This window comes from Colobus angolensis, unplaced genomic scaffold (assembly GCF_000951035.1).
Source record: "Colobus angolensis palliatus isolate OR3802 unplaced genomic scaffold, Cang.pa_1.0 Scaffold190, whole genome shotgun sequence".
Taxonomy (NCBI): domain Eukaryota; kingdom Metazoa; phylum Chordata; class Mammalia; order Primates; family Cercopithecidae; genus Colobus; species Colobus angolensis.
The window spans coordinates 7,884,776-7,897,705 of NW_012115044.1; the positions used below are offsets into that span (position 1 = coordinate 7,884,776).

General features: G+C 39.2%; 2 protein-coding genes across 4 annotated transcripts in view; one reads left to right on the top strand and one right to left on the bottom strand.

Annotated features, from left to right (window-relative positions):
- The window catches only part of RABL3 (RAB, member of RAS oncogene family-like 3), a 41,167-nt gene extending 40,506 nt beyond the window's left edge, over nt 1-661 (bottom strand). For both annotated transcript variants that reach the window (XM_011940653.1, XM_011940652.1), the window contains exon 1: nt 586-661. In XM_011940653.1, coding sequence (XP_011796043.1) covers nt 586-631 — 46 coding nt within the window. In that variant the 5' untranslated portion in view covers nt 632-661. The remainder of the gene's footprint in view (nt 1-585) is intronic.
- Nucleotides 662-760: 99 nt separating this feature from the next.
- Nucleotides 761-12,930, top strand: part of GTF2E1 (general transcription factor IIE, polypeptide 1, alpha 56kDa) — a 37,819-nt gene continuing 25,649 nt past the window's right edge. Inside the window, exons 1-3 of one of the 2 annotated variants that reach the window (XM_011940655.1) lie at nt 761-911; nt 5,274-5,480; nt 6,048-6,525. In XM_011940655.1, the coding sequence (XP_011796045.1) occupies nt 6,078-6,525 (448 nt within the window). In that variant the 5' untranslated portion in view covers nt 761-911; nt 5,274-5,480; nt 6,048-6,077. The remainder of the gene's footprint in view (nt 912-5,273; nt 5,481-6,047; nt 6,526-12,930) is intronic. The other variant, XM_011940654.1, reaches the window with a different exon arrangement.

The following is a 12,930-nucleotide window of genomic DNA, read 5'->3' on the forward strand; positions in this document are numbered from 1 at the left end:
GCATATTTATAACTTAGCGTTTAAGTTTGTGGACTCTGCGTTCAAAAGGATTCTGCCATTCACATCTCTCTGCCTCACTACTCTCATCTGTAAAATGTGATAATAAGACTAATCTCAGAATTAAATGAGTTAATGTATGAGAAGCGTTTGCCAGTTCACGTTTGCCAGTGCACGTTTGACTTCCTTCATGAACAAAATCTCCTGAAGGCACAGTCCTATTAACTTCTGTACCCTTAACATAGAACTCCATACAATACTCAACGTCTGTTTTTTTTGTTTTGTTTTGTTTTTGTTTTTTTAAAATAAACGAATTGACAATACACTCTAGGCTGGAGTCGTCTGGGAAACCGATGTGGAAAGCCGCGAAAGAAAAAGACCCGGGCTCCGCGACCCCCACCCGCGCGACGCCGCCGCCGCCGCGTCGTCACACGGAGCAAAGTCCCCTGGGAAGTGTAGTCTTCAGGACTTCGGAGTGACTTCAGCCACGGGCCGAAGAGCCAGGAAGTTGAGGGAAGGAAGGTAAGGGGAGGGTTACTGGGTAACTCAAAAGTGTCTGGAGCCCCAGAGGTGGGGTAAGACGCTCACCTGAGTCTCCCAACACCAGTACCTTCACCCGATCCAGGGACGCCATCTTGCCACTGCCTTCCCTGGATTAACACCTGTTCCGGGATTGTAAGCCAATCAGAGTTGAGCATGGAGGGCAGCGCTTTCAATTTCATTGGCCGCTCGGAGCGTGACTGTCAGAATCGAAGGCTTCACTGAGCTGATTGGCTGGTCTGGTAGCGGGGTGTTTCCCTAGCTGGTCGCAGGAATAGTGCGTTTCCTTTGTCGCGCAAGGGGCGTGGCTCATTTAAGCCGGTAGTTGAAGAACTGAGGGCGGCTGTAGTGGGAGTGTTCCAGGATTCGATTTGGTAAACCTTGTTCCCTGTTCCTTGTTCGGAGTTCCCTGGCCGAGCATTGCATTTCATGACTTCTTCTTCCTTTCGCTCCCTCTTAACTATCCTCCCCTATTGAATTGCCCTCTTGCCTTGGTCCTCTTGGTTCTCCAAAGAACTATTGACCCCGGAGCGGCCCGTGTGGGACCTCTGGTGGAGCGGGCTTGGGTGCGCCGAGTGTGGCCCTAGACCCAACTGGTAGAGTCCGAGGGAATTTGGGGTCTCGGGGTCTCGCAGTGGGGAGGAGTGCGCATCACCGAACGCGTCTCGTGGAGGGCAGCTGGGTCCGGAGGTTTCGCAATAGTTTGCCGCTATGTGGTCAGTGAAGGCGTGGAAAGTGCCATGAAATGTGGTACCAGAACACCGCAGTTAGATGTGTAGAATCCCAAGTTGTTCTAGAACTGGAGTAGTGGTATACTGAAGTAATCTAACTGGACTCTTCGCATCCAGCTTTTTTCTCCACTCTGCAGTCAGCACACTCTTTTAACATCGTGAATTTGATCCACTCACCTCCCGCTTAAAACTGTTTTAAATTTAAGAAGAGAGTGCCTAGTAGCCTGTCCAGTTCTACCGTGGAAGCAAGAGTGGAGGACGTGAAGCGGGGGGAAGCTGGCCAGATGAGCCATGTTGGAACAACACGTGTTTAGGAGACATATGGAAAGTTTTATGGAAATACTTGTCTGGCTATGCTAGATGCTGGAAATTAATTGGTGAACAAGATGAAGTCTGGTCTTAGACATGGAGAAAGTACAAGAAGGGAGAAAGAGCCATGGAACATGTGAAAAGGGAAGATTGTACGCTACCTAATGGGGAGTCTGGGAAGGCCTCTATGAGGAAACGTCATTTGAGACTTGAAGGATGATTAGGAGAAGGGCGTTGGCTTAGTTGTAGGGGCAGAAGGAACAGCATGTGCAAAGCTCTGGGAAGCACGGAAAGCACATGTGGCTCATGGAATTGAGAATATGCTAGTGTGGCTGGATATGAGGCTGACAGGTAGACAGAGGGCAGAGGGTGCATTCTTTTCAACTCTTGTTTCTCTAGCTCCGTGCCTGGTGCACAGTAGTCCTTAAATGTTTATATGATTAAAATACACGTGGGTCTGGACTGGGGTAGGGAGGTGAGGCTGGGATATGACTCATAGACTATGAAGATCAAAGGAAGAAACAAAGGTCCTAGGAGGTACCACGCTCTGAAGTCTCCAGAGACCAGCCATACCCCTTCCCTAATAATGCCAGCTGCTATTCGTCTTCAGCTTATTGTTTCCATGTGGGAACATGGGCTCACTTTTTCCTCAGATATTTCCAATTTTTCAGGAGGAGCTGGAAGTTGAAATTTATGTGAACTCTTACAATTTTTAAATGTTGACAACTAATTCAGAAAAATTTTGAAACATTTCTTTGGGTGAAACAATGCATGGGGGGGCTGCCAGTTTGAGAATTCTTACCTAAGACCTCTAGAGATTGAGTAAGGAGATTCAGTGTGAGTGGGAAGTGGTGGAGGAGAGAAGTTAGTGGTCAGGAAGGAGGATTTTAGAATGCAGAGATTTTGAACAAGGTGGCACAGCTTCATTTCATTCCTAAGCTCTAGTTTCATTTGTTCAGCTACCTGCTGGATATATTCAGAGGAATATCCTATGATATTTCCTCAAAGACACTTCTAAAAATGATTTCCTCATTTCTTCTATATCTGCTCCTCTTCAAGTGTCACCTATTTCTCATGGCAGTACTTTTCCTAGCTACACTGGCTCAAAACAGAGCTATTTAAGATTTTTCCTACTCTCATATTTTGTTGGGTCCTTGTGATTTTTTTTTTTTTCTGTAATAACTTTCATTCATTCTGTTCTCGCAATTTTTTGCCTTCTTCCTTAGTTTGATTTTATACCCCCAATACTTCCACACTGCCTCCACCTTCACCCACTTGAGTCCATTCTTCATATCGGTATAAGAGTCAATTTTCTAAATAGGGGATTTATTATGAATTATGAATGCCAGTACTTAATTGAACTCTTATGCTAGCCCTGAAAGCAGAACACTTTGCTTTAATTATCTCACTGAGTTCATACATTAAATGTGTGAGCTGGAGACCATTAATCACCCTTTTTTTTTTTTTTTTTTTGAGGGTCATGTCCTGTCACCTAGGCTAGAGTGCAGTGGCTCAATGATGGCTCATTGCAGCCTTGACCTGGCTCAGTTGATCCACCTCAGCTGGTACTACAGGTGCATGGCACCATACCTGGCTAAGTTTTAAAATTTTTGTAGAGGTAGGGTCTTACTGTGTTTCCTAGGCTGGTCTTCAACTTCTGGACTCTAACAGTCCCCCCATCTCGGCCTCCCAAAGTGTTACAATTACAGGTATTAGCCACTGCACCTGGCCTAATCACTTTTTATATATAAAGAAACTGAGTCTGAAAATTTTCTGGGGTCGTGGGGGCTAAGAAATACTGGAACTGGGATTTAAACCCCAAAACTGTTGGATTGTAAAGTCTTCACATCGCTCCCTGACTTTAGTCTTCACGGCTCCCTAGGGTGTTTTAGGCCAAGGAAACAGGCTGAGCGATAAGTGGCACAGGGACCTCTCCATGCAGGATGAGCATTGGCAGGATATATATTAGGTACTTTTGCTGCATAGTAGAGCCACCTAAAGAGCTTTAAAAATTTGTGTGATGCCAAATCTGGCCGCCCTGAACCACCTGAGACAAAACCTTTAGGAATGGGGCCCATGGTCAGTATTCTTAAAACATTCCCTAGATGATTCTGCCTTAAAACCAGGCTTGAGAACTATTAGTCTGGGACATGGCATGTATGGAGCAGGGAAGGAGAATACAATGGTAGGAAATAATCCTGGAAACAGGTTCTGTTGACATTTTTTTGCTGTTCTTTGTTGAATGTTTCAGAAGCCATATGTTGTGTACTGACAACTGTTGATGTAAAACAACAAAAAACCAAAACTGGGTTCAAGTACAATGTATAGATCAAACTGAGAGGAAGAGCAAAGTGTGTCCGGTAGTATGCTGTGGTACTACTTTGGTGTGGAGCCCAGGCACTTGCCGGGCATCCTTAAGCCCTGGGGTAGCAGGAAGGCTCTAGATTCACAGATTTGGATCTAGGTGCTACTTTGTTATATCTTATAATATATAGTCATACCTGAGTATTTATAACCTAAAGTACATGTTTTCTTTTGACTGACTTTTCCTTTATTACACGAAGGGCCTTATATTTTCCCCCCAAAATATGTGCATAGATTGGTGTGTAGAGTTTCCTTATAGTATGGTACTATGGATATCAAAATATTTCTTATAAAAAGAATATTAAATCTGTTGGGGTTGATAACCATTGATTTCAAATAAAAAGGTCAGTTGAAACTAGTGTTAATAACAGAACATGATTCTCCATGAAATAGTTCAGTGGGATGTCTGTTAAAAATTATCATGTGGAGCCTGGCCAAGATGGTGAAACCCTGTCTCTACTAAAAATTCAAAAATTAGACAGGTGTGGTGGTACACGCCTATAGTCCCAACAACTCAGGAGGCTGAAGCAGGAGGATCGCTTGAACCCGCGAGGCAGAAGTTGCAGTGAGCTGAGCTCGCGCCACTGCACTCCAGCCTAGGTGACAGACTGAGACCCTGTCTCAAAAAAAAAAAAAAAACAACAAAAAAAACATTATCCTGTGCTGGGTGTGGTGGCTCACATCTATAATCCCAGCACTTTAGGAAGCCCCCAACATGGGTGGATCCCTTGAGCCCAGAAGTTCGAGACCAGCCTGGGCAAAATGGTGAAACCCTGTCCCTACAAAAAATACAAAAATTAGTCAGTCATGGTGGTGTCCACCTGTAGTCTCAGCTACCGGGGAGTTTGAGGTGGGAGGATTGCTTGAGCCCAGGAGGTTGAGACTGCATTGAGCCAAGTCACACTACTAAACTCTAGTCTGGGCAACAGGGCACCTGTCTCTATTAAAAGAAAAAAAAATTCCCTGTGGGCTAGGGAAATTTAACTTGATTTAATCTATGTGGATAGTCTAGCCATTTTTAGTTTGGAACATATTAAGTTGATATGGAAGCTGTCCTTCCTAAGCACTTTAATTACATTCTTATTAATCACAACAACTCCATTGAGGTAGTTGATACTATCCTTATATATCTTAGAGAGTAAAATGTGGCTTGAAATTGTTTAAGGGATTTGCTCAGGATTACAGAGTTACCAAAACACAGGCTGGTGCTCTGAATTTCAAAGCCCAGGTTTTTGTTTTTTGTTTTTTTTGGAGACTGAGTTTCGCTGTTGTTGGCCCAGGCTGCAGTGCAGTGGCGCAATCTTGGCTCACCGCAACCTCCACCTCCAGAAGCCCAGGTTTTTAAATTAGACCACATGCCAACATGGGCTTTGAGAAGACAGCTTTCTGGGTCATGGTATGGAAATGAGATACACTTAGTTTCTGCTTTGTTAAGGGATTCAGTATTTAAGAATATTTTGGGCTGCTCTCCCTCCCTCATTTTCTACCTTTTTAAGGACTGGATGGTCTTTCCTTGATTATCAGATTTAATTTTTCAAGGTTGGTAAAACTATCTGGATCTAAGTATTACTTTCTTTCAGTTTTACAACAGTTAATGATTTTGTCAAACACCCCAGGTGGTGATTACTTATGTGTTTATTGGTTTGTTGTGATTTTATTGTGAAAGCATGAGTATGTAAAATATCCTAGAATCTTGGTAGAAAAATTTTACTCAAGAAAGGAAACAAAGACACTTTTAGGAAATGCTAACTGCTAGTTTTCTCAGGGTTTCCAGCATTCCCAAAGAATAATGAGCATTTCATGTAGCTTTGTGTTTCTCTTCTGAAGTAAAGTAGACTTGACATAATATATTGTTTTATAAATAATAAGTTACTTTTTAATCAAACATACTCTAGATCATAAAAGTAGCTATTTAAGAAATATGTAAAACTTTTTGGGTGTAATCTTTTGTGCACTCTAGAGGAAAATCTTGTTCTGCTCTGTTCAATGCTTAGGTATTAGAAATGTTTTAAAACTCTTTGAGTACTTCTCTGGCACTGCAAGAATAGTGGATATGATTACCATGTTTTTATACCTGGCTAATTTTCTATTTTTTTCTGAATTCAGTATATTTAAAGTTGGAGTTCGTTGCTAAAGATGGCAGACCCAGATGTCCTCACTGAAGTTCCAGCAGCATTGAAGCGGTTAGCCAAGTATGTGATCCGGGGATTTTATGGCATTGAGCATGCCTTGGCCTTGGACATCTTGATCAGGAACCCCTGTGTGAAAGAGGAGGATATGCTGGAGCTGCTCAAGTTTGATCGGAAGCAACTTCGATCAGTTTTGAATAATTTAAAGGGAGACAAGTTTATCAAATGCAGAATGAGGGTAGAGACTGCTGCAGACGGGAAAACCACTCGCCATAACTACTACTTCATCAATTATCGTACTCTTGTTAATGTGGTAAAATATAAATTGGACCACATGAGAAGGAGGATTGAGACCGATGAGAGAGATTCGACCAACCGGGCTTCCTTCAAATGTCCTGTCTGTTGTAGTACTTTCACAGACTTAGAAGCTAATCAGCTCTTTGATCCTATGACAGGTGAGGTTTATCCAGTTTGTGAATCTTTAAAATAAAGTGTGTACTACCCTTTTTCTTAAATTGACTCATCTAATTTTTAAACCATCATATATATTATAAAAGTGAATGGATCAGTGTAAGTCACAGCATACAGTCAGTCTTACTGTCCTGTTTGGCTGTCGCACTACTTTGAGAAGCCTTTGCAAAGGCTTTCTCCTTCAGAAGGGAGTTTCTCACTTATGGCCCTCCTACCTCGGCCCACCCTGCCTTGTTTACAACTGCAGTCTGCTCTGAAGGGTTGATTTCTCTACCACTTTGAGGCTGTTCTAATTTTATTTTTGATCTCTAGACAGTTGCAATACAGTGTATTTAAATGCTTTGTTAGTGAAAGTAGAAAGTGGTATCAGGAGTATATAACTAGGGCATGTAATCTGGATTTGGGGAAGGCCTCTGGAAGAAGTTAACGTTTGAGACCTAAAATAAGAGTTAGCCAGATGAAATAAGAGGGGAATTCTTTCCAAGGTAAGACATTTAGTGTCCTTTAGATACACATTATTATTGGAAGAAAATTGTCAACAAGATATATAATTGGCCTGATTTGATTGAATAGTTTTAAGGATTTTTAACATAATTTAGAAATTTTTCTGTAAATATAATATGTATTTTCTGCATATTTCTGAAAATACATTTTCTGAAAGTACAATATCTCTAACATAAACATGAGAAACTTTAAAGTTCTCAGTTATATAGTTATTTTATCTTGTTATCTGTTTACACAATAAAAAGAGACTAGTTTTGCTAAATACTCAATGGATCAATTTTGTCTTATTTTCTATAGGTAAAAATCTATAGAAGGACTCAATGCTATTAGATTAAGTCATTTTGTTATGATTGAATTCAGGAGTATAGGCTGCTTTTTAGTTCATAGATCTGTCTTTTTAAAAACTTCATCTGAAAGTTTAAACTTTGACCCATGAAATATTTTGTCGTACAAAAGTACAGATTTCTGTGTATGTTTTATTTTCTGATTTTTATGTTATATATGGTACATTTTAAATAATTAAAAAAAATTTTTTTAAGCGGGAAATAACCCCAATATAAATTAAGGTTATGACAAAAAGAGCCAGAAACAATCTGTGACCTTTTTTTTCTTACTATGAGGCAATGATTTTGGATGAATTTAAAGAATTCATAATTAAACATTTAATTTGTCTGAGCCTAGCTCTTTACCTTGAAAGGACTCCACAAGGAGAGATCTTAATTATAAGAAAGCCTTAACCATCCTCAGTATGAGAATTGCTTGAGTGTTCTATAGAGAAAGGTTGTAGAATATATCTTGAGCTCTTCAAAATAGACTAGAAAAGTCTCATGATTCTTGCCATTCACTCTAACAGATTTCTTACAGGAGGTCTGGGTTTGGTTTTGTAATTCTCTACAGATGTTGGTTTTAACAGTGGAGGCTTCATCACTCTTGACCACAGTAGAAGGTGTTATCCAGTCCGTTAGAGCAATCTAAAATAACATGCTTCTACTACATTTATTTGTCATTTGAGTCATATTTAATTTAATGAAACTTTCCAAAAGGAGATGATTTTCACTACTTATATATCAGTATTTAGGAGATTGATCATGATATTCTTGAATTTCACCTAGATTCTGAATGAAACTAGTTGAACTCAATAGATGGCCTGTGGAAGAGATGGCCTAACATTCTGGTACAGTCCAGGTGACTTGAATCAAGGAGTTAGGGTAGAGGGCATGAAAGTAGTTTATGAAATAAAGCTAAAACTGAAACAATTGAGTTGTGACCAGTGTGAACAAAGACTATTTTTAATGTGAGGGCTATGGTCAGCATGAAGATGAAAAGAAGGGGTACCTGAGAACAAGAATAAGTCACTTAATCTTGATGTCACTCAGGGGAGGGTGCCCTCATCAGCCAACACTAATGCTTGACTTAATTGGCAGTTATGTCCTACAGTGAAGCCTGAGGTATTATGATTAAAAATTTATAATCATTAGGGACCCTCATTCTGAGAACATACTTGCCTTTTTATTGTAATGTGGCTTTTCATTTAGATGCTCTTTTAAGGGGAAAATGTGCTGATTAGGCAATATTAGGCCCCAGTTGCTTGCCAGTTCTGATGTTGTGAGTTTTGTTTTTGTTTTGTTTTGTTTTTAAACTGTTAATACCCAACAACCTCCTTTGGTCTATACATTCCTTTTAGAAATCTTTGTATTTTTCTTTATTATTCTTTCTTGTTTTGCTCAGTATTCATCTCTCTCTTCTCTACTCCCACCCCATTATGAGGAAGATGGGCAATAAAAATTTGGTGTGTGCAGTAAGGTAGGAGGGAACTTTTTCTGCTGTGATAATTATACTTTGTCTAAATTGGTAGATTGCAGTTTTCTTTCTAAGCCCAGTCCTGTACAAATCCAGTTTCCTGGTTGCTAGAGGAGATCGATAATATTTCTCATCAAGTGATGGAAGTATTTAATGGCCTTCTACCTGCATTTCTTTTCAGTAGTTCTCAGATTGACTTGTGGTGTGCGTGAGCAATTAGGGGATGCGCAGGAATTGGATTTGCAGCCTGTTAGACTTTACTGTTTTCCCTGACAGAAAGTGCTTAACTCCAGTGTGTGGGCAACTCTCTGCCACAGGACAAAGGGTAGTAACTCCTAGATGAGCTCCTGAGGACCACCTGCAAATTCTGGACTGAGGAAACAGCCCAGCAAGGATTGTTTACCGTTGTTAATTCACACATAAGCCATCGATCTTCCTACTTCAGTTTACCACTTTTCCCTACTCCATCTCTACTTTTCCTAAAGATTGTAGATTTTCTCCATACTTTCCATTTAGATTTGCTTTTGGTATTTCTGGGTTGAACTCTTCAGATGTATAGATACATTATTTATTAAAATGGAATAACCTATTCTTTGCACACTAGTCCCTCAGAAGCTTAATCATTAAGGTAAAACCAGCTGTTTTAAGTTTCTAAAATATGGGAGGATTATGTAATCAAAACAAAAACATGACATGAAATCTCTCAATGAATCAGCAAAATAACATCTTGTGTTTCATAAATGCGTGTTTTAGATTTAGCAAGCTTCCTGACCGTTTAAATAGACTTAAGTATTTCTATTTTAGCAGTCTCAGCCATGGGTGATTGAGTTAATGGCACTTCTAAGTTAAGTTCAACAGCATGCTTCTCCTGAGGGGGAGAGGGGGATCTTATCTCTTTTTAGATGTTAAGGTTAGATGATTTGGAAATAGCTTTATATTTTCCGTTTTTAGTTTAAAAATTATGCAACCATAATGCCAGAGACAAATTTGAAGAGAAAAAAATCACTCACAAAGCCACCAGCCTTTTACATATTACCTACAATTACAATCATAGCTTAGAATAGTTTATGATCTCTTAGTTTCTTAATGTACTAAACTCTCCTGTTTCTATCTAGTGTTCAAAATCTGTTTTAATAGGTGTAATTTTTTCCCATTTTGCTTTCCCGTCCTTTTGGGCACTCTGGTGGTATCTATTTTTTGCTGGTATAGATAAGATGCTTTGAATACTTTCGTATATATAGCATGTTATTCCTGTTCACATTTTTCCTTATGAATTCTTGGCAGTGGGAATATTGGGCAAAAAAATACAATTTTAGAGCTTCTCTAAAAACATATATGGCATTGTAGTTTTACTGTGGGTGAGTGGAGTGGAATTGTTAGATGTTTGAATTGGAAATAATTTGGGAGCCCCTTTTACTGCATTCACCTAGAGACCTAGGAGTCACATTTTAAATTTTGACATGAGATAATTTAAATTTTTTTAAAAAGGAATCTTATAAATGTATATTTAATAAAATTTTAGAAATAGAAATTGAGAGATTATCTAGTTCAACTCATCAAATAATGTGTATGTGGGTGCAATGTACATGCCTGTGTTGTACTCTTGGATTTGGAAGATCTTATAATGTAATAATGAATAAATTTAGGGGTATATACATTGCTAGACTGTTTTAGATTTACTATTAAGGGAGAATATGACACTTCTCACGGAGATTCACCTTGTTTTGTTTGGCTCCATGGAAAGACTTAGCAACAGATTTTAGGATTAGCAATAAAGAAGTCTTTGATAATTAAGTAAGTCTCTAATAAATAACTCTTAAATTTAAAACAGCCAACAATTGAATAGTTCTCTTCTAGCGATGAGCTCTGAGTCACTTGGAATAGTCAAGTAAACTTGGTATCTACTTAAGATGTTCATATGTAAGTTTGGAGTTAAATTATATGAGCCCCTTCTTGGCTTGTGTCTACAGATAAAGCTTTTTGATTTGGACAGATCCGTTTCCTGATGGCCTCATTCATTGGGATTCCTTTTCTGTTCCCTTACCCTAACATTTAAAAATTATTAGGATTCTGTATTTGTGAGACTCAATTAAAGAGTTTGCCTTCATAGGGCAGGCTACTTTTTCCTGTCTTCATCTCTTTCTACTTAGGATAGGAGATACCTTTAAAATTTTTTTTAATTAAAAGAAATTTTTTTGTGGCTAAGTAGGTGTTTATGTTTATGGAGTACATGAGCTGTTTTGATACAGGCATGCAATGTATAATAACGTCATGGAGAATGGCGTATCCATCCCCTCAAACATTTATCTTTTGTGTTACAAACAATCCAATTATACTCTTAGTTATTTTTAAATGTATAATTATTGACTATAGTTACCTGGTTGTGCTATCAAATAGTAAGTCTTACTCATTCTTTCTAACTCTTTTTTTGTACTAGTTAGCCATCCCCCATCCCTACTACCCTTTCCAGCTTCTGGTAACCATCCTTTCACTCTCTATGTCCCTGAATTCAATTGTTTTGATTTTTAGATCCCACAGATAAGTGAGAATGTACAATGTTGATCCTTCTGTGCCTGGCTTATTTCACTTAACATGATGATTTCCAGTTCCGTCCATGTTGCAAATGACTGAATCTCATTCTTTTTTGTGGCTGAATAGTACTCCATTGTGTATGTGTACCACAGTTTCTTTATCTAGTCATCTGTTGATGAACACTTAGGTTGCTTCCAAATCTTAGCTATTGGGAACAGTGCTGCCACAAACATGGGAGTGCAGATATCTCTTTGATATACTGATTTCCTTTCTTTTGGGTATATACTTAGCAGTGAGATTACTGGATCATATGGTAGCTTTATTTTTAGTTTTTTGAGGAACCTCCAAACTGTTCTCCATAGTGGTTATACTAATTTACATTCCCGCCAGCAGTGTACGACAGTTCCCTTTCCTCCACATGCTTGCCAGCATTTGTTACTGCCAGGACAGGAGGTGTCTTATAAGCAGTGTTTTCAATTCCTGAAGTGCTAAAAACACAAACAAGAAATCTTTCCAAGGTTGTTTTGCTCAGTTGCTGAGTTCTCAGTCTTTGGAATCTTACCCAGCATGGGTTAATTAGACAATTATGCCACAAAGCTCAAAGGTATGGATTGGGGAGTGGGGGGAGCAAGAGAGGGGGGTGTTTATTAGAATAAGTTAAAATACATATAAAAACAAGTTCTGGAAAGATAGGAACAAGTATCGTTGCTCTTCTACCCTTCCCCCCCAGAACCTTTAGGTCTGATTTTTTAAAATTCTGCTGCTTTTGATTTTGAGGATTTGAGAACTTTTTTTAAAAAACAACATTTTGGCTGGCTGCAGTGGCTCATGCCTGTAAACCCAGCACCTTGGGAAACCAAGGTGGGCAGATTGTTTGAAGTCAGGAGTTCGAGACCATCCTGGCCGACATAGCAAAACCCTGTCTCTCCTAAAAATACAAAAATTAGCTGGGCATGGTGGAGCGCACCTGTAATCCCAGCTACTTGGGAGGCTGAGGCAGGAGAATCCGTGGAACCCAGGAGCCAGATGTTGCGGTGAGCTGAGATTGCACCACTGCACTCCAGTCTGGGCGACAGAGTGAAACTTCGTCTCAAAAAACAAAACAAAACAAAAAATCTTTTATCTTTTTTGTATTTCAATGCCAATGACATAAGAGCTAATTTATTTGCTTATTTGTGAAGAGTTGCTTTCTGGTTTTGATGCTTTGGGTTTTGATGCAATATTCTATTCGTTATTGTCATTCAGATAGTTGAGATGAGTTTGATTTGGGCCTAATTTAGAGAATTTATTGCAAGCTTTAATATTCGTCCATGTACCATCCTTCAGTTTGTTGTTTTCTACCCTTCTTCCCCCACATTGTACCTTTTTTCCCCTTTATCATAAGTTCCAGAATCGAGGAATGATGCATGATTAGAACAAATCCAGGTAAATTCCTATTTAAGGAAGGAGAAGCCAATTTTATTGATTAAATTGAATTTTGGAGGGTGAGGTTTTGTTGTGTAAATCATTGATACATTTGATTCTGAATTTCAAAAACATTAAATCTGATTTTT